Genomic DNA, 19,361 nt, shown 5'->3' with positions numbered 1-19,361 from the left:
AATCCCCTCAGTATAAGTGGCTCTATATCAAATATTGTTTGATTGTACTTCTGCAAAATGGCTGTGGATGTTCTAGTATATTGACAGCGTAATGTGATGGAAGTTATTCTTGTTATTGATTGGCTTCTGACTCCGTCCAGCTTCACTGAGATTGGCAACTCCGTTAAGTAAAGTTTCAAGCTCACAGTTGTACAGGAGTGATGCGGGTGGTTGGTATTCCAAAGAGCAGCACTATCAGATCCCAAATCAAATAACGGTGATTTTTTTTTCTTCAAGATTGAACTTCACACTTCTCTTTGATAGGGCTTCCTTTTATTCTCTCAGCACAGTTGGAAAGAAGGTAAGTAAACACATGATTGGGCTCTGGAATGCAATGCCTGTGAGGATAGTTGAGGCGTGAAATCGTGCAGCCATTTCAAAGTACTTGAAGTGTCATAATGTTGAAAGCTAGGGAAAAATGGCAATTAATGTGGATAGTTGTGTACTTGATGGGCTGAAAGGCCTCTTCTGTACTCTATAATTCCATGATTTTTACTTGCACCCATTCTTAACTTTTATTAACTTCATTGGTGAGATTTGCTCCTCTCTGGAGCACTGCAGGAAAATTAAGTAGCTGGGTGAGGAACAAAAACAGAAGTTGCTGGTAAAGCTCAGCAGATCTGGCAGCATCTGTGAAGATAAATTCAGAGTTAGCATTTTGGGTACAACTGACGCTTCCTCAGAACTGCTGGCCTGGAGAAATTCTTACCCTCTTCTCACCAGGGAGTTTTTTTTTATTTATTTAACCAATTTTTCTAATCAACCTGTTATTATACACCTCCAGAGCAGGCCTCCTGGTCAGGGATACTACTGCAGTGCCACAAGTGAGCTCAGGGAAGTCTTTTCTCTTGAATGGTCCAGTATAAAGCTGCATTTTAGTCAATTCTGCAGTTACCAAGGTTGTTAACAAGTGATTAATCCTGCTTATTACAGACCTCTGGAGTAGGTGAGACTTGAACCCAGGCCTCTCAGCCTAGAGGTAGGGACACTACCTCTGCACCCCAAGAGCCCAAATGAAACCTTTCGTTCTTTTTCATTTGGGACTTGAACCCAGTCCTCCCAGGATAGGGACACTACCACTCTATCACAAGATGGCCCAGGGAGATCTTCTTGGCTTACCAGCAACCAAGGATTTTAAGTGGTCAGTTAAAGGCCTAATTTGCCACCCACCTAATTACCTGCCTTCACAGCATGTGGGAAAGCTTGTGGGGCAGCACAGTGGCTCAGTAGTTAGCACTGCTGCCTCAAAGTGCCAGGGACTGAGTTTGATCCCACCCTAGAGTAATTGTGTGGAGTGTGCACATTTACCCATTGTCTATGTGCGTTTTCCTCCAAAGTTATCCAAGTAGGGTGGTTTGGCAATGCTAAATTGCCCATAGTGTCAAGGGATATATAGATTAGATGGATTAGCCATGGGATTTGTCGGGATTGGATGGGATGCTCTTCAGAGGGCCAGAGTGGACATGATGGGCCAAATGGCTTAGAACATAGAACATAGAACATAGAACAGTACAGCACAGAACAGGCCCTTCAGCCCACAATGTTGTGCCGACCATTGATCCTCATGTATACACCCTCAAATTTCTGTGACCATATGCATGTCCAGCAGTCTCTTAAATGACCCCAATGACCTTGCTTCCACAACTGCTGCTGGCAACGCATTCCATGCTCTCTCAACTCTCTGCGTAAAGAACCTGCCTCTGACATCCCCTCTACACTGTTTCTACACTGTAGAGATTCATTGAAAAGGGGCAGATGATGTGCCTGGTGGTTTTGTGGGATGGGGCGGGCTTCTATTTTCCTCAGCCTGAGTATGTTTGGTGGCAGGTGGTACAAGGGCTTGGGCACGAAATTTCAAGATCCCTGCCCCTCGCGGGGCTGAGTCCATGAAAAGATCAGCCCTGATCCTATTGAATGGCGGAGCAGGATCGATGGGGCAGATTGCCTACTCCTGCTCCTATTTCCTATGTTTGTCCCTCTAACCTTCCGACTGTCCTCTCTTTGTGATCCCATGATACCCAAAACAAAAATCACACTTTTGCCTTCTTGCCATTTTGGCAGCTCTTCACTTCACAACCTGGTCATCCAGCGAGGATCCCTGGGGCTCAGAGAAGGTGCCAGCCTCTGATTGGCCAGTAGGCACCAGCAGTGTGAGATTTTGGTGGCATAGCTTCTAATTGGACAAAACACGAGATGGTCAACAGTGTCTAATTAATGCTTGACTGCCCATGTTCTCTGCTGGTAGGGGCATGGAGTTAATGACCCCTGGAGTCACCCATGCCCACACTTGGCTGAGTCTTAGCCTTCAGATGAAGATAAGTGAACACTGGGGTGCAAGGAATAAAATCAACTCAATATTAATACTGCGAAGGATATCTTCGCACAGTGTCGCAGAAACAATACATGGTATCTGAGGCCCCGGGTTCCAGTCCTTTCATCCAAATGTCCACTGTTTGAGATTTGTTGTATTGAGCAGTGTGTGTGGCCTTAATTGCCTGACATTGCTACAGAGTACCACCGATGCTAGAATGACTGATCATGGGCTAAGGGCCAGGAGCTGAAAAAGTGTGCTTAGATCTTTTTTGACTGGTATAGACTTGATGGGCTGAATCACGCCATTGTGTGCTATAAACATCTATCAGCACTTGAGAAAGGAGGAGAAAATAGGCAGGAAAGGAATGTGGAGTACCCAAGCACAGCAATAACTATAAAACAGAAAGAAATGCGTGGGAATTCTACCTAAGAGCAAATAAAGGAGTAGTAAAGAACATAAAATGATTTAATTTTTCACCTGTAAGAATATGGCAAGTTTGCGTTGAAAGAAGGGCATCAGCTTGCTGCTTGATATATCATCTCAGTTGTGAAACTCGCTCCTATCATTCATCTATAAAAAAACTTTCTTTTGATCTTCCCAACTCCCACATAACTCATCCAGATATATAAATCACTGTTTAGTTTTCGCTGCTCATCCCCAAACAGCTATTCAGTCAGTTGTTTTTCAAAGAAATCTACTGACTGAGAATAAACCATCTTTTTCGATTGGCTGCTCACATGGCTGTTAGTCTGCGGGGGGAAACAAAATTCTTCTCATCTCCAGTCTTGCTCCAGGCCTGTGTGAATTTTGTGTCATTGCCCAGAAGGGTGTTAGACTCATGGAGTAAACTGTCAGGAAAGGAAATTGGATTGATAATCTGAATGTGTTCAGAAGGCAATTTGATATATTCCAAGGAGCTGAGGGTAGTGGTTAGAAATCAGATAAATGAAGTTGACTCGGGAAACATGGGGAGGGCTGCTAAGCCAAGTTGTAATGCTTTTGCTGAAGGTTTATTTTATACTTTCAATGGCTCTGGGAGATTGTACAAAGCTTCACAGTGCAGAAATAGGTTGTTTGGTCCATGTTCATATGGTACACAAGCCTTCTCCAACCTTACTTCAACCCACTCTCAAAATCATATCCTTCTAATGGTTAATAACACAGTGAGGAGCTGGATGAACACAGCAGGCCAGGCAGCATCAGGGGAGCAGGAAAGCTGATGTTTTGGGTCAGGATCCTTCTTCAGAAAAATGAAGGGTCCCAACCCAAAAGGTCAGCTTTTCTGCTCCCCTGATTCCAGGTCCACACTGTATTAGCTCAGACTCCAGCATCAGCAGTTCTTACTATCTCTTCTTCTATTCATTGTCCCCTCCTGTATTACCCAGCTTAATCTTAAATGAATGTGTGTGACTCACCTGAACCATTCCAAAGGAAGCAAATTCCCACATTCTCACCACTCTCTGAGTAAAGCAGATTCTCCTAAATTCCCCACCGGATTTATTGATGACACTTGTTCTTTATTCGAAGGTCATTTCCTTCGCTGTACCTGACATTGCTTACTCTCTTCACAGAAACCGTATGTTTGCAAAATTCCTGGCTGCACCAAAAGATATACAGACCCTAGCTCCCTTCGGAAACACGTGAAGACTGTCCATGGGCCAGATGCCCATGTGACAAAAAAACAACGCAACGACACTCATCCCAGACCCCCACCCCCCAAGGAACCCAGTGACCATGATCTCACCATCGGGCCTGGGAGTAGAGGGGCTGAGGAAAAAGTTGAAGCAAACAGCACCAGTGGGAGCCTGGATGACTGCCTGCAAGTAAAAACCATCAAAACAGAAAATTCCATGGTAAGTCCAAGAATTATTGGCAAGAGTAGTAAAGCAATAGCTAACGACAAATAGCAGGGAATATCACAGCAATTAACTACAAAACCCTAATAGAATTGGATTTGCCAAAGCCAATATTGTACACTCTAGAGAGGGACCACTTGGTCCATGCATATTAATAAACATTAATCCATGAAGAAAATATGTTCAGTAAATATATTTTTTGGCAGTAAAACCATCTGAAAAAAGTGAATTATTTTTCATTAACAAGATTGGGAGTCATGTAAATTATTGCTAATATTCAACATCAGATTGACACATTGCTTCCAGCTCTTTAAACCTCCAACTTCTATGCTGTACGAAATGTCAGACAGGGTTCTGAAGAAGTCTGACTAGACCCGAATGTTAATTCAGCTTCTCTTTCCAAGATGCTTCCAGGCCTCCTGAGTTACTCCACCACTTTCTGTTTTATCCTTTTAGAAAAAAGTATGTCTGCACAAGACAACTTTATTTCTCGCTGCCGAGGTGCATGTTTCAGCCTATATTCAAGCATATAACTCAACCACCCATTTTTCAGTTAATAACTTGCAAGTTTAGTTCTATAATTGTATGAGGAACTGGTCCCAATTTTTCAGCTCAGACATATAAAGTAAGGGTTATACCCACTTGATATGTCAGTACCAAGCGTTGTGGGGCATGTTACCAATTGGATGTATGTGAGAGTAAGGCGCACCCACACAGAGTGGACCATCCTTGGCACCCAATGAGAGAAATTAATCCTCTGCACCAACATGGGCACTCCATATTTATAATCTATGTGTATGTTGACTCCTTTTTTTGTCAGAAGGATCTTTTGAAGCTTTGAAATTGGCTTGGATTTTCAGGTCATTGTTCTGATAATAAGCCTGTCAAAGTGGTCTTTATTTTCTCTGTTTTGGTGATAACCAAACACAGGAGTCAGAAAGATGTCAGCACTGCTTCCTGATCCCATGGCTCCTGCAAAACATAAAAGGCCTTTTGTCTTTCAGTCCAGGCCAGTTGCTGCCTCCAGCTGGAACTTTTATTGGAGGTTGCCTGGGTGTTGGGTTCAAGCTGTTGACTTTTCGACATGTCGGGCAGCATGGTGGCTCAATGGTTAGCAGCGCAGCCTAACAGCACCAGGGACCCGGGTTCGATTCCAGCCTCGGGCAACTGTCTGTATGGAGTTTGCACATTCTCCCCGTGTTTGTGTGGGTTTCCTCCGGGTGCTCCGGTTTCCTCCCACAGTCCAAAGATGTGCAGGCTAGGTGGATTGGCCATGCTAAATTACCCGTAGTGTTCAGGGGTGTGTGGGTTGTAGGGGGCTGGGTCTGGGTGGGCTGCTCCAAAGGGCGGTGTGGACTTGTTGGGCCGAAGGGCCTGTTTCCACACTGTAGGAAATCTAATCTAATCTATGTCTCAAAACGGATGTCCCATCAAATGGCTGAAAAGCAAATAAGGTGAACAAGGAACTAGATTCCTTCCACACTATGTGAATCACGGAGCAGGCAGCTAATCTGGACACAGAGATACCACCCCTTCTTCAGGGCATGCCTCTTAAATACCAGGTTCCTTGTGCAGGAGTAGAGGCCTGGATAAGGAGGCATTCCCTGCTTCCTGTGTACACAGGAGGGTCATTAGGTCATTCAAATAATCAAAGCAAGGGAGGAAAAGCTTTTTTTTTACCAAAAACAAAATGCTGCAAATTGGAAATAAAAACAAAAAAGTGCTGGAGAAAGTCAGCAAGTCAAGCTGTATTTGTGGAGAGAAGCAGAGTTAATATTTCAGGTCAATGACCTTTCATCAGCACTGTACAGTTAAGAGTATTGTCAAATTTGACTGAGTTACTTTAGCAGGGAACTGTGCGGGAGATATAGCAGTATTGATCTGGAGTTTATGCATTTCTCTTCCAAAAACACGAGTGTGAAATTAACCAACCATGCCTCTGTACTAACCTACTAACAGTGGTCTCCTCCTTTTCTTCTGCTGCTGACACCCATTCTGTTGCTATGCTTGCTGCTTCAATATCCTTTCCTTCCTGACTGTACCTTCCTAAGGACAGTCGGTACTAAGGTGAGTAAAGGTTTACTTTATCTATCATCTCTCTTGCTTTACACCTATACTGAACCTGTTTCATTATAATCAACAACACTTGTAAATTACCCTGCATCAGTGGCACTTAAGTAGGATAAATAGGCAGCATTTTAAAAATTGTTTTACATTTGCAATCTGTGACAGCTGAAGAGTATTAGTTAAAGAAAAAAGATTTAAAGCGGGTTTAAATATTTCTGTGAAATAGAGCACTTTTAGATTGGTTTAAAGAACCGTAAGAAGTAAGTATAATTTGATATATTGCTTTGGGGAGAAACGAAATGGGGAACAGTTAGAATTAAACTATATTCATGGATCACATGATCTGAACAATCTGAAGTAGTAGAGTTTGGAAACATGAAATTATGCTTTACCCCACTTATAAAATTCTCCTTATCAATCATAGCTAAATATAGAACCCATTCCCACTGTTTGGAACACATTATATTAACACCATTGGTACAAGATTGTGCAGTGCCTATTTATAAATGAATTGACTTGTGGATATAAAGGCCTATTCATAGCTGTCAAGTAGAGATTTGCAGAGTAGGGTTGATACAGTTGTAACTTCTCCCATTCAGCTACATAAGTGTAATACAGTTTATGTCTGTTTTAAATAACTATCAACAGGAAATCTATTTTTAATAAGAGGAAGATGCATGGAGACACACGGCATAGAAGGAAGACATTTAGTCCATCCTGCCTTTCTTTGAGAGATTGCAATAATTAAGAGAAAAGTCTTTCCCCACCACAGGGTTAAAGTGGATGACATATAAACAATAGGCCACTTAGCCCTCCAAGCCAGCTCCACCATTCACTAAGATCATGGCTGACCTGATTTTAACCTCAATACGATATTCCTGATAATCTTCCATCCCTTTGGCAATCTATCTACCTGTGCTTTTAAAATATTGAAAGATTCTGCATCCTCTGCCTTTTGAGGAAGGGAATTCCAAAGGCACAATATCCCGTGAATGAATTAAAAAGAGTGGGAGAAAAGAATTGAGGAAGGATATGGTGAGGTCAACGAAGAGGGTAGCAGAAGGGTCATGTGGGGCATAAAACACTGATGGGCTGAATGGCCTGTTTCAATACTGCAAATACCATGTAGATACCTCACAAAGGAGTAAAGCCTCAGAAATTTTCACCAAATTGTCATTGCTGAAATTCATTCATTTGTTTGATATAAATTAATCATCACATAGAAATGTCACTAAATGCATTATCAGAGCTAGTAGATACAAAGCCTTTAGAACATAGAACATAGAACAATACAGCGCAGAACAGGCCCTTCAGCCCTCAATGTTGTGCTGACCTGTGAGCTGATCTCAGCCCATTCCCCCTACACTATCCCATCATCATCCATATGCTTATCCAAGGACTGTTTAAATGCCCCTAATGTGGCTGAGTTAACTACATTGGCAGGCAGGGCATTCCATGCCCTTACCACTTTAAACACCAATTGATGCACATTGACCCCTACCCTAATGCTTACGTTTTCACTGCAAAGGCCAATTTCAGGACATCAAACTCATGATTTTTTTCTTTATTCATTCACGCCAGATGACCGTTAAGATTCAGAGATAATAGGAACTGCAGATGCTGGAGAATCCGAGATAACAAGGTGTAGAGCTGGATGAACACAGCAGGAAAGCAGCATCTTAGGAGCGGGAAAGCTGACGTTTCGGGCCTAGACCCTTCACATTAGAACATAGAACAGCACAGCACAATACAGGCCCTTCAGCCCATGATGTTATGCCAAGCTTTTACCCTAATCCTAAGGTCTATCGAACCTCCACCCCTACCTCATACTATCTTCCATATGCCTGATAGCCGCTTAAATGCCCCTAATGAGGCTAACTCCATTACCCTGTCCGGCAATGCATTCCATGCCCCTACCACTCTCTGAGTAAAGAACCTACCTCTGACATTTCCCTGAAATCTACCTCCACTCACTTTAAAACTATGCCCTACCTCCACCCAAGGAAAAGTCACTGACTGTTTAGTCCCTGGCTGTCTACTCTAGCTATACCTCTGATCATTTTGTACACCTCTATCAAGTCACCTCTCATCCTTCGTTATTCTAAAGAGAAAAGCCTTAGCTGTCTCAGCCTTTCCTAGTAAGATCTTCCCTCCATTCCAGGCAACATCCTGGTAAATCTCCTCTGCACCTTTTCCAATGCCTCCACATCTTTCCTATAATGAGACGACCAGAACCAGACATAATACTCCAGATGTGGCTGAACTAGACTTTTGTATAGCTGGAACATAACTTCACGGCTCTTGAACTCAATCCCCTATTAATGAAAACTAATACACCATACGCCTGCTTAACAACTCCATCCACCTGGGTAGCACCTTTCAGGGAACTGTGAACATGAACCCCAAGATCCCTCTGCCCCTCCACACTGCCAAGAATCTTTCCGTTAACCCTGTATTCTGCTTTCAAGTTTGTCCTTCCAAAATAAATCACCTCACACTTGTCAGGGTTAAACTGCCACTTCCTGGCCCAGCTCTGCATCCTACCAATGTCCCTTTGTAACCTAGAACAGCCCTCCACACCATCCACAATGCGAACCATCCTCCTATCATTCACGAACTTGCTAATCCACCCTTCTACTCCTTCGTCCAAGTCATTTACAAAAATCACAAATAGAAGAGGACCCAGGACAGATCTTTGTGGTAAACCACCCGTAACTGAGCGCCATGCTGAATATTTTCTGTCCACTACCACCCTTTGTCTTCTAAGGGTCAGCCACTTCTGAATCCAATCTGCCACATTTCCCCCATCCCATGCCTCCTTACCTTCTGCATGAGCCTACCATGGGGAACCTTATCAAACACCTTACTTAAATCCATGTATACCACATCCACTGCTCTACCTTCATCCACATGTTTGGTCACGTCTTCAAAGAATTCAGTAAGGATTGTGAGGCATGATCTACCCCTCACAAATCCATGCTGACTATCACAAATCAAACTGTGCCTTTCCAAGTCATCATAAATCCTGTCTCTCAGAGCCCTTTCCAGTAAATTGCCCACACTGACGTACGACTAAGTGGCCTGTAATTTCCAGGGTTATCCCCGTTCCCTTTTTTGAACAGGGGAATGACGTTTGCCTCTCTCCAATGTTCCAGCACTATACCTGTGGACACTAAGGACGAAAGGATCATCGCCAAAGGCCCTGCAATCTCTTCCCTTGCTTCCCATAGAATCCTTGGATAAATCCCATCAGGCCCAGGGGACTTATCTACCTTCAACTTCCTCAGAAATTCCTAGCACATCTTCCTGACTAACATCGACCCCCTCTAGCCTACCTGCCTGTTTCACACTGTCCTCCTCTACAACTAGGTCCTTCTGAGTTGTGAATACCAAAGAAAAGTATTCATGAAGGACCTCTCCCATCTCTTTAGACTCCCTCCGCAAATTCCCTTTACAATCCTTGATCAGCCCTACCCTTTCTCTGGTCACTCTCTTATTCCTCAAGTACGTGTAAAAAGGCTCGGAGTTTTCCTCAATCCTATCTGCCAAGGTTTTCTCAATCCCTCTTATAGCTCTCCTAAGCCCTTTCTTCATCTCCCTCTAGAGCCTTTTTGGTTCCTTGTTTCTTAAACCTAACATAAGCATCCTTCTTCCTCTTAACCGGTCATTCAACCTCTCTTAAGAACCAAGGTTCCTTACTCGACCACATCTTCCCTGCCTGCTAGGGATAGGCATATCGAGCACATGCAGTTGCTTTCCTTAAACAATCTCCACATTTCAATAGTGCTCTTCCCTGACAGCATCTGTTCCCAATTTATGTTACAATTCTGTTAGGCAAGAATGGGTAATTACCCTTCCCCCAATTATAGACCTTACCCTGCTGTATGTCCCTATCCTTTTCCATGACTATTGTAAAAGTAACAAAGTTATGATTGCTACCACCAAAATGCTCTTCTACCAGCAGGCCTAACACTTGGCCCAGTTCATTGCCAAGCACCAATTCCAAAGTGGCCTCTCCTCATGTCGGTCTATCTACGTTGCTGTAGATCTGGACCCACATGTAGTGCAGACCAGGTTAGGATGGCAGTTTCCTTCCCTGAAGGACATTAGTGAACCAACCACCTTCTGTAAATCCAAATACACCACATCCACTAGTTCCTCCTTATTGACTCTGCTTGTAATATCCTTAAAAACTCTTCCAGGTTTGTCAAACCTGATTTCTCCATCATAAATCCAACCACCCAATTGTTTCTGAAATATTAAATAAATATATCCTTTATGGTAGTTTATAGTATTTCCTTACTATTAATATCAGGCTAATAAGTTTGTTTTTCCATGCTTTCTCTGTCCTTCTTTTCTTAAACAATGGGGTTACATTTGCAACCGTCGCATCTATAAGGTGTCATTGCAGAATGAACAGAATTTTGAAAGCTGATCACCAAATCATCCACTATGTCTATTGACATCCCTTCTAGCTCTCTAAAGTGAAGCTCATTGACTGGTAAGCATTTGTCAATGTTCAGTCCCAATAATTTCTCCAACACTAATTTACAAATATTAATTTGCTTCAGTTGCACACTCTCAGTAGTTGGCTCTTAATTATTACAAGGAGACATCTTGTGCCTTTCTCTGTGCAAGCTGACTCAAAGTACTTATTTAGCTTCTCTGACATTTCTTTATGTTGTATTATAAATTTCTGTGTATTAGACCCAGATTTGTCTTTGCTACCCATTTCTTGTTTTGTTCCTTGTCAATTTACATTCATTTTCTAATCTCTGTTCCTTTATCAATTTTTCATCCCTTCTTTGCTAATTTCTAAGGTTCTCTAAGTCTTCAAGTTCACAATTTATTTTAGTAACTTTACCAACCTCCTCCTTTGATCTAATATTACCTTTGATTTTCTTAGTTAGCAGTGGCTCTCTCACTTTTCCTGTTTGGTAGTTTTGCATTGGAGGAATGTAGGTTTTTTTGAAAACCAAGCAGTAAGTCTTTAAATGCTAACTATTCCCTAACTAACGTCAAACCTTATGACACATTTTCCAATCCACAACAGCCAACTTCCTCCTCATATCTTTATAATTGTCCTTGTTCAGACTGAGCTACATCTTTTTCAAAGGTTTTGGAAAATTCTGTTGCACAATGTCACTTTTCTGTAAAATCTCTTTTAGAATGCAATTATTCATAGCCATTTCTCATTGCGTAATACACCTAAAACAGCCTGTGCTGAAGTGGGTTTCTAAGCTATCTCGTGATACAGTTGTTCTCAAATGTTATCTTGAATACATTCCAGGAATTCTTCCTCCACAACATTCTGCTCGTTAGATTTATCCAGCCTGGATGGAGATTGAAGACACCGATAATTATTGCACTCTCCTTGCTAAGTGCAACTCTAGAACATAAAACTGCACAGCACAGGAACGGGCCCTTAGGTCCACGATGTAGTGCCAAACATGATGCCAAATTAAACTAATCCCTTTTCCATGCCCTTGATCAAAATCCCTCTGTTCCTTGCATATTCATATGCTTATCTAAAACTCCCTGAAAAGTCCCTATCAAATTTGCCTCCACTGGAGGTCGAGCGTTTGGTTAAGAGGAAGAAGAATGCTTAGGAAACAAGGAACCAAAAAGGCTCTAGAGGGAGATGAAGAAAGGGCTTAGGAGAGCTACAAGGGGGCATGAGAAAACCTTGGCAGATAGGATCGAGGAAAACTCCGAGCCTTTTTTCACATACGTGAGGAATCACCCCTGGCAGTGCATTCCAGATTCCTCCTACTCTCTGTGTAAAAAAAACTTGTCCCTCATATCTCCTTTGAACTTTGCCCCTTCCACCTTAATCATTGCTCCTAGTGCTAAACATTATAACTCTGGGAAAAAGATTCCGACTGTCACCCCTATCTATGCATCTCATAATTTTATAGACTTCTACCAAGCCTCCCCTCAGCCTCTGTTGCTCCAGAGAAAACATCCCAAGTTTTTCTAGCCTTTCCTCTTTGTTCATACCATCTAATCCAAGCAGTATCCTGGTAAATGTCTCTACACTATCTGCAAAGCCTCCACAACTGTCCTGTAATGTGGTGACCAGGATTGAATGCAATACTCCAATTTCCTGAAGTGGCCAACATTACCACTGCTGTTTCGTAGTCTATCAATCTCTCCTGCCAATCTTTGCTGCCCCTTGTTGCTTCATTGCTCCACCCAAACTAGTTCTGCATTTTGTTCTTCCAACCAGACTTCCTTCATCCCTTATTATCAGCGCAACCCCATCTCCGTTTCCTTTCTTCTGATTCCTCCTAAATGTCAAATATTGTTTAGTATTCAGCCCTCAGTTTGGACACCCTGTAGCCCTGTTTTCATAATGCTAATTAAATCATATGTTTTTATTTCTACAAATGCCATCAATTCACCTATCTGATTGTGAATGCTGCATGCATCAAAGACATTTTAATCTGCCTATTTAAACACTATACTGGTCGATTCCAGAATTTGTTTCTGCTGCTTTATATTTTCTATTTTCCATAATTTTCTTTCTTTTTGTTCTGCCTGAATTTCCTCTTAGGCTACCATCTGCCTGAGCTACTCTGAACCTTCTCTAACAGCACCAGCAAGATGCCCATCGACGATATTAGTCCCAGTCCTGCTAAGATGTAACCCGTTCTCCTTGTATGGGTCCACGTGCCCCAGAACCAGCCCCAGAAATCAAAAAATCTCCCTCTTACACCTTTTGTCCAGCCATGTGTTCATCTTCTCAATCTTTCTTTTCCTATAACACTGGGAACAATCCTCAAATTCCTGTCTTAAAATTAATGGCTTTCAGTGTCTTGCCAAGCTCCTTCAATGTAACTTTCAGGACACCATTCCTACTTCCATCTGCATCATTGCTGCCAATGTGGACCATAAGAGCTTTTATGGGCTTGAGATTATGGAGCTGGTCTCTTAAAAAGCATATACTACACTGACAGCCCAACAGGCTATGTCTCTGATCTGTGTGGTCCAACAGGGTGCCTCCTTCAGTTCTCAATGTATATCAAGTTAGCTGAGGGCAACTTTTAAATCTTCAAATAAAAACGGGGGTTCTCTTTGATTGGGAAAGAGGAAAAGCAACCAAGGTACTTGCTGTTCATCGTGGTACAGTGACTTGAACTGCATGCGAAGACAGGATCTGCTTTTGTAGATGCAATGTCCTTCACAATTTGAGAAGCATAGATAGCACTCACTGTGAAAATTCACCAAATGTAAAATGCTCCGTAGGAAAGTCAATTGAGGGTAAGTCATTGCTTAGAATCACCTCAGAAACAGAAAGGGGAAAAAAATTAAAATATTTGTTTATTACACGTGTGAATATTAAGGTAATAACGCAAATGGTTCCTGTTGTTCTTGAACCTCTGAAAGAATCTATTCTGTTTCAACACAGATGTATCAGTCCAGCCCTGGTGGCCAATCTTCATGCAGCAGTGAACCATCGCCACTTGGCAGCACCAACAACAATGACAGTGGAGTAGAAATGAACATCAACAGTGGAGGTAGCCTGGGAGATTTGACTGCCTTAGACGATTCCCCAATTGTGGACTCCACTGTTTCATCTGGAACTTCAGCAATCAGCCTTCATTTGAGAAAGAACATGACAGCACCCCAAAGACTTGAGCAACTAAAGAAAGAAAAATTGAAGCAGGTTAGAGACATTCCTTCATGGGCAAACCCAGTGCCACCAGTCAAGAACACCAAGCTGCCTCTCATTCCCATGAATGGTAAGTTGCTGTTTTTCAGTCCTGTCTAGATGGCTCAGGATGTATAAATGGTAACAATCTTTAAGTATACATGGAACTTACAGCTCAAAAAATAGTCCATTTGACCCAACAGCTTTGTGTCAGTGTTTACGATACACACGAACCTCTTCCTGCCCTACATCATCCACATTGATAGTGGCTCAGTGGTTAGCACTACTGACTGATAGTGCCAGGGACCCAGGTTCGATTCCACCCTCAGGTGACTGTATGGAGTTTGCATATTCTCCCTGGGTCTGCATGGGTTTCCTCCCATAGCCCAGAGATGTGCAGGTTACGTGGACTGGTCATGCTATATTGCTCATAGTGTCCAGGGAAGTGTAGGTTAGGTGAATTAGCCATGGGGAGTGCAGGATTACAAGGATATGGTTGGGGGATGGGAGGTCGGGGTGGGATGCTGTTCAGTGGGGTCAGTTGGACTCAGTCAACTGAATGGCCTGCTTCCATGACATTTGGATTCTATCGAATCTCCTTTTCTCTCACGTAGCTTCATCTTTATCAAGCAGAGATTAATGTGCTTATTTTTAATGTTCTTTAGGAGTTTCACTGGAGAATTCAAGTACTGGTGGTTCCACTGCCATGTTGCCTAACCCTAGGATAACGGAACTGTCCAACAGTGAGATCACTGTTTTGAATCAACTGAATGAGCGCCGTGACAGTGCCACGAGCACCATCAGTTCGGCCTACACTGTCAGTCGAAGGTCATCTGGCATTTCCCCTTACTTGTCCAGCCGCCGCTCCAGCGAGGCTTCCCACGTTGGCGGCCGTCCAAATAACATCAGCTCGGCCGACTCCTATGACCCCATCTCCACGGATCTGTCACGGAGGTCCAGCGAAGTCAGCTACTGTGGTGGCCTGCTCAATCTGACGCCGGCTGAGCAGTACAGGCTGAAGGCTAAGTACGCTGCCGCGACTGGGGGCCCACCTCCAACGCCTCTGCCAAACATGGAGCGCATAAGCCAGAAGGCGAGAATGTCGCTCCTGGGGGATGGCCCCAATTCTGTGTATGCTCCGTTCCCTCCTCCTGCCTCTCAGAGGCGATGCAGCGACGGCGTTCCACGAGGCTATGGCACAGCAGCTCTCCGCCCTCATGAACTCATTGGCAATACCACTAGGCGGGCAAGTGATCCGGTCAGGAGGACAGCTGTGGATCCCCTGTCTCTTCCCAGGGTCCAACGCTTCAACAGCATGAACAACATGAACCCGCTGCCGTTGCCGCCAGCAATGGACAGGCATCACTATGGCCTCCAAAACCCCACCCGGTCGGATGGAAGCCTCCACAGGTGTGCGTACTCGCCTAGGCCGCCCAGCATCAGCGAGAACATTGTCATGGAGACCGTGGCCGGCGAGATTGACGCCCAAGCCGTGGAGGATGATATAATGCTGCCCGATGACGTGGTGCAGTATATCAACTCTCAGGAAAATCGATTAGCCCAGAATAGCAATCCGTTGAATTTCACTGGGCAAATGCAGGGTTTCCAAGAAAACTTGACCGTGCAGAATCAAAACCCATACGGCCACCGTGGAATGGCAGTGGTCGATGGTAACATGAATCAGCCAAGTTCTATGATGACACAGTGCCAGATCAGTCCAGGGAGTCAACCATACCAGGGATCGCCCAACATGAACAAGAACAGCATGCCAGTTCAGTGGAATGAAGTAAGCTCAGGTACAGTTGATGTCATTCCTGACCAGTCGAAGCAGCAGTTCTCTCGGTCAAACCTAGCAGTAGTTCAGCAGAAGCAAATGTTTGACCAGTACCAGAACCTCAACTCCGCTCAGCCCACTGTGCCAATGAACCAGAACGAGATGGCTCTCGCGCAGCAGAGTGTAATGCAAAGAGGTATCGGTGTGAACGGGCAAAGGATGAATTATATGCAGCAACAACAGCCGCAACCACAGGCAATGAGCGTGTGCCAGAACGCTAACCAACCTCTCAGCCCGCACCAGACTTTTAATCAGTCCAGCCAAATGCTTAGCCCCAATATTGCTGGCAGGACTCTCAGCCAAACAGCTTGCAGTAATATGCCAACAAGCAACATGATGGGCTCACCTGCACCAGCAGGTACTCAAGACTTTAAGCAGATGGCAATGATGCAGAGCAAAGATGCAGCAATCAAAAGCTACACTCAAGCTCAGCAGGTCCGGGCACAGATTCATCAGCAAATGACTGGCACAAACGAGTTGCCAATGATGATGAACGGGTGCCGTTCCAGAGATGCACCAGCGCAAGGCATGCATGTTGCAAGCCAACAGAACTTTGGGCCTCATGTCCAGTCTGGCAGAAATCCGGGCCACAGCTCCTTCCCTGCCCATGGAGTTTTAAGTCAAACTAATTCCCAAGTCAGCCCAAACCAGCAGAACTTCAGCCAAGCGGGGTCAAGTGTCATGAATTCTGCTGAGCATGACTTAAGTCATGGAATGATGCAGCCCCATCCACGCCAGGGTTCGAATCCATTAGCAAGACAACATGGTTTAATGAATTCTTTAAACATGCAACAGCAAAGTTATCTGCAAAGCCCACTCCAGTTGAATGGCATGAGCCCTGGGCACAGTCAATCCGAAGTAAGCCACAATCAGCCTGGTAATCAACTCTCGATGCAATCGCAACAGTGTAATAACGATGGTTCAAACAGCAACTTGATGTTTTATTCTGGTCAGATCCACATGTATGAACAAAATGGCAACTTCAGTGGCCAAATGGACTGTGCTATTCAGCAACAACAGCGTATGCAAGGTGTCAAAGCTGCAGCAATGGCCTCACCAGGCACCAACCAGGTATCAAGTACAGTAAACTCCCACAGTCTAGACCATGCACAAATAGATTTTGATGCTATCATGGATGATGGTGACCATTCTAGCTTGATGTCAGGCACATTGAGCCCCAGCCTTCTGCAGAACCTCTCTCAAAATTCCTCACGCCTCACAACTCCTCGGAATTCTCTGACTCTGCAGCCCATTCCAGCCGGGTTGACTAATATGGCAATAGGAGACATGAGCTCCATGTTAACTACCTTGGCTGAGGAAAATAAATTTCTTAATATGATGTCTTAAACCCTCAAGAACAGTAAAGAACAATTCCAATTTCAAATTCCAGTAACTTCAAAATATGATGCTTAAAATCAGATTGTCTCAAAATATTAACATTCCTAAAGAGCGATTTTTTTTTATATAGACTTTGTATTTTAATGTATAAAAAGAAACCTTTATTCTGAAGAAAGAGAATCAGGACATTTTGCAAAGGCTTATATATTTGTGAATAGGGATTTCTTGATGTGTTTTGAAGAAGTAGCTGGTGGATTGACATGTTACATCAAGAGGCGTGTTATTTGAAATGGGAATCCTGTTTCTTTTTTGTTACAAAGCACTGATACTGTATACTAGACCAAACAGGCAAGGGCACAAGCCAAACATTGCCCATTTCTTCCTTATAAATAGTAGATATGTGCTTTCTTTTATTTCATTAATGTGAACTCCCCAGTGAATATCAGTTGATTCATTGTCTTGGGAAAGTGTTTTAGTTTGGCTGAGCTGAAAGAACAAAAGGTACGTTGACAAACACCATCAAAGCCATACTGTATATTGCTTTCTTTTCTGAGTTTAGCTCTTAATTATTCCACATCTATCATTTTAAAACCTCATGACAATACAGACTGTATAGTTTGCAGACATTGTAAATGTTAAGGCTTCTCTTTAAAATATATGGTACCAAGCTAGGAAAGCCCATATTATAGCATCAAGAAGTGCCTTACTATGTCTTGTTATTTTCAAATAGTGAAGGCATTCTCAATATACAATACAACACAGGAGCAGGCCACTTGGCCCATCAACCCTCTGAACAGCATCCCACTTGGACCCACACCCTGATCCTATCCTGTAACCCTCAATTTTCCATGAATCATCCACCTGCCCAGCACATTGCTGGATGCCATGGTCAATTTCCATGGCCAGTCCACCTGACCGGCATATCTTTGGACTATGGGAGGAAACCGTAGCACGCAGAGGAAACACACACAAACACAGGGAAACCGTGTAATCTCCACACAGGCAGCATTGAACCTAGATCCCTGGAGCTGTGAGACAGCAGTGCCTAAGCATTGAGCCACTGCGCATCCCTTATTTAGACCCATCACTTTTTGCCCATACGTGATTTCTGTCCCTCTGTTTGCCTCCTGTTCATATATCGAACAAGATACATCTTAAACATTGCTAATGTGCCTGTTTCCAGCGCCTCCACTGGCAGTGCACCCACCACCCTCAGTGTAAAAAAACTTTCCCTGCACTTCTCCCCTCAACTTTCCCCCTCTCACATTGAACCTGTGCCCTCTTGTAGATACCTTTCTACCCTGGGAAAAAGCCTCTGACTAGCTACCCTATATATGTCCCTCATAAATATGTATCGGATCACCCCTCAGTCTCCTCAGTTTAAGATATTTTGGAAGCAGTTTCCAGCAATATGCTTGTAATATGGCAATGCTATTGGTACTGTGCTAGTTAACATGCAGTGTTTAATGAAAATAGTTTCAGTATGTGTGAGAATTATTGTGAAAGATATGCAAAGCATCTTTTCAATATATATGAGCTAAAATGTGTTCTTTGTTGTGCATTCTTAGTGCATAAAGCATCTCATGTAAAGAAATTTTAAACATTGTACAACCATTCCAGCCTGTAAATATACAACATGTTGAAAACTGTGTTTTGAATAAGAGCACCAAGCTGACTATTTTTGATCAACTTGTAGCCTGGACGTTTCCTGTAACCAATTCCTCTCAGCACACAAAATAGATCTAGTGATCTAAATGTATATACACTTTTTGTACAATAACAAACTTTTCTTTAATAAAAAGCAATGTTGAATGTACATAAGTTTTCATATTTTAAATCAGGGTGTAAGAGACTTTGAGAATCTGAGGCTTTATAAAGCTCCAGTTAGGCCCCATTTAGAATACTGTGTCTAATTTTGGGCCCCACACCTCAGGAAGGACATACTAGCCCTGGAGTGTATCCAGCGGAGATTCACACGGATGATCCCTAGAATGGTAGGTTTAACGTACGATGAACGGCTGAGGGTCCTGGGATTGTACTCATTAGAGTTTAGAAGGTTGAGCAGCGATCTAATAGAAACTTACAAGATAATGTATGGTTTAGAAAGGGTGGAGGCTGGGAAGTTGTTTCCATTAGGCAGGGAGACTAGGACCCGTGGGCACAGCCTTAGAATTAGAGGGGTTAAATTTAAAACTGAAGTGAGGAAACATTTCTTCAGCCAGAGAGTGGTGCGCTTGTGGAATTCATTGCCACGGAGTG

At 43.4% G+C, this 19,361-nt stretch overlaps 1 protein-coding gene across 5 annotated transcripts in view; it reads left to right on the top strand.

The window, feature by feature from the left end:
• The window catches only part of gli2a (GLI family zinc finger 2a), a 382,695-nt gene extending 363,818 nt beyond the window's left edge, over positions 1-18,877 (top strand). For all 5 annotated transcript variants that reach the window (XM_059647512.1, XM_048535196.2, XM_048535193.2 and 2 more), the window contains 3 exons: positions 3,925-4,206; positions 13,688-14,021; positions 14,596-18,877. In XM_059647512.1, the coding sequence (XP_059503495.1) occupies positions 3,925-4,206; positions 13,688-14,021; positions 14,596-17,111 (3,132 nt within the window). In that variant the 3' untranslated portion in view covers positions 17,112-18,877. The remainder of the gene's footprint in view (positions 1-3,924; positions 4,207-13,687; positions 14,022-14,595) is intronic.
• Positions 18,878-19,361: the final 484 nt, after the last annotated feature.

Source organism: Stegostoma tigrinum, chromosome 7, assembly GCF_030684315.1.
Source record: "Stegostoma tigrinum isolate sSteTig4 chromosome 7, sSteTig4.hap1, whole genome shotgun sequence".
Taxonomy (NCBI): domain Eukaryota; kingdom Metazoa; phylum Chordata; class Chondrichthyes; order Orectolobiformes; family Stegostomatidae; genus Stegostoma; species Stegostoma tigrinum.
This window is presented reverse-complemented; position numbering and strand designations above follow the sequence as displayed.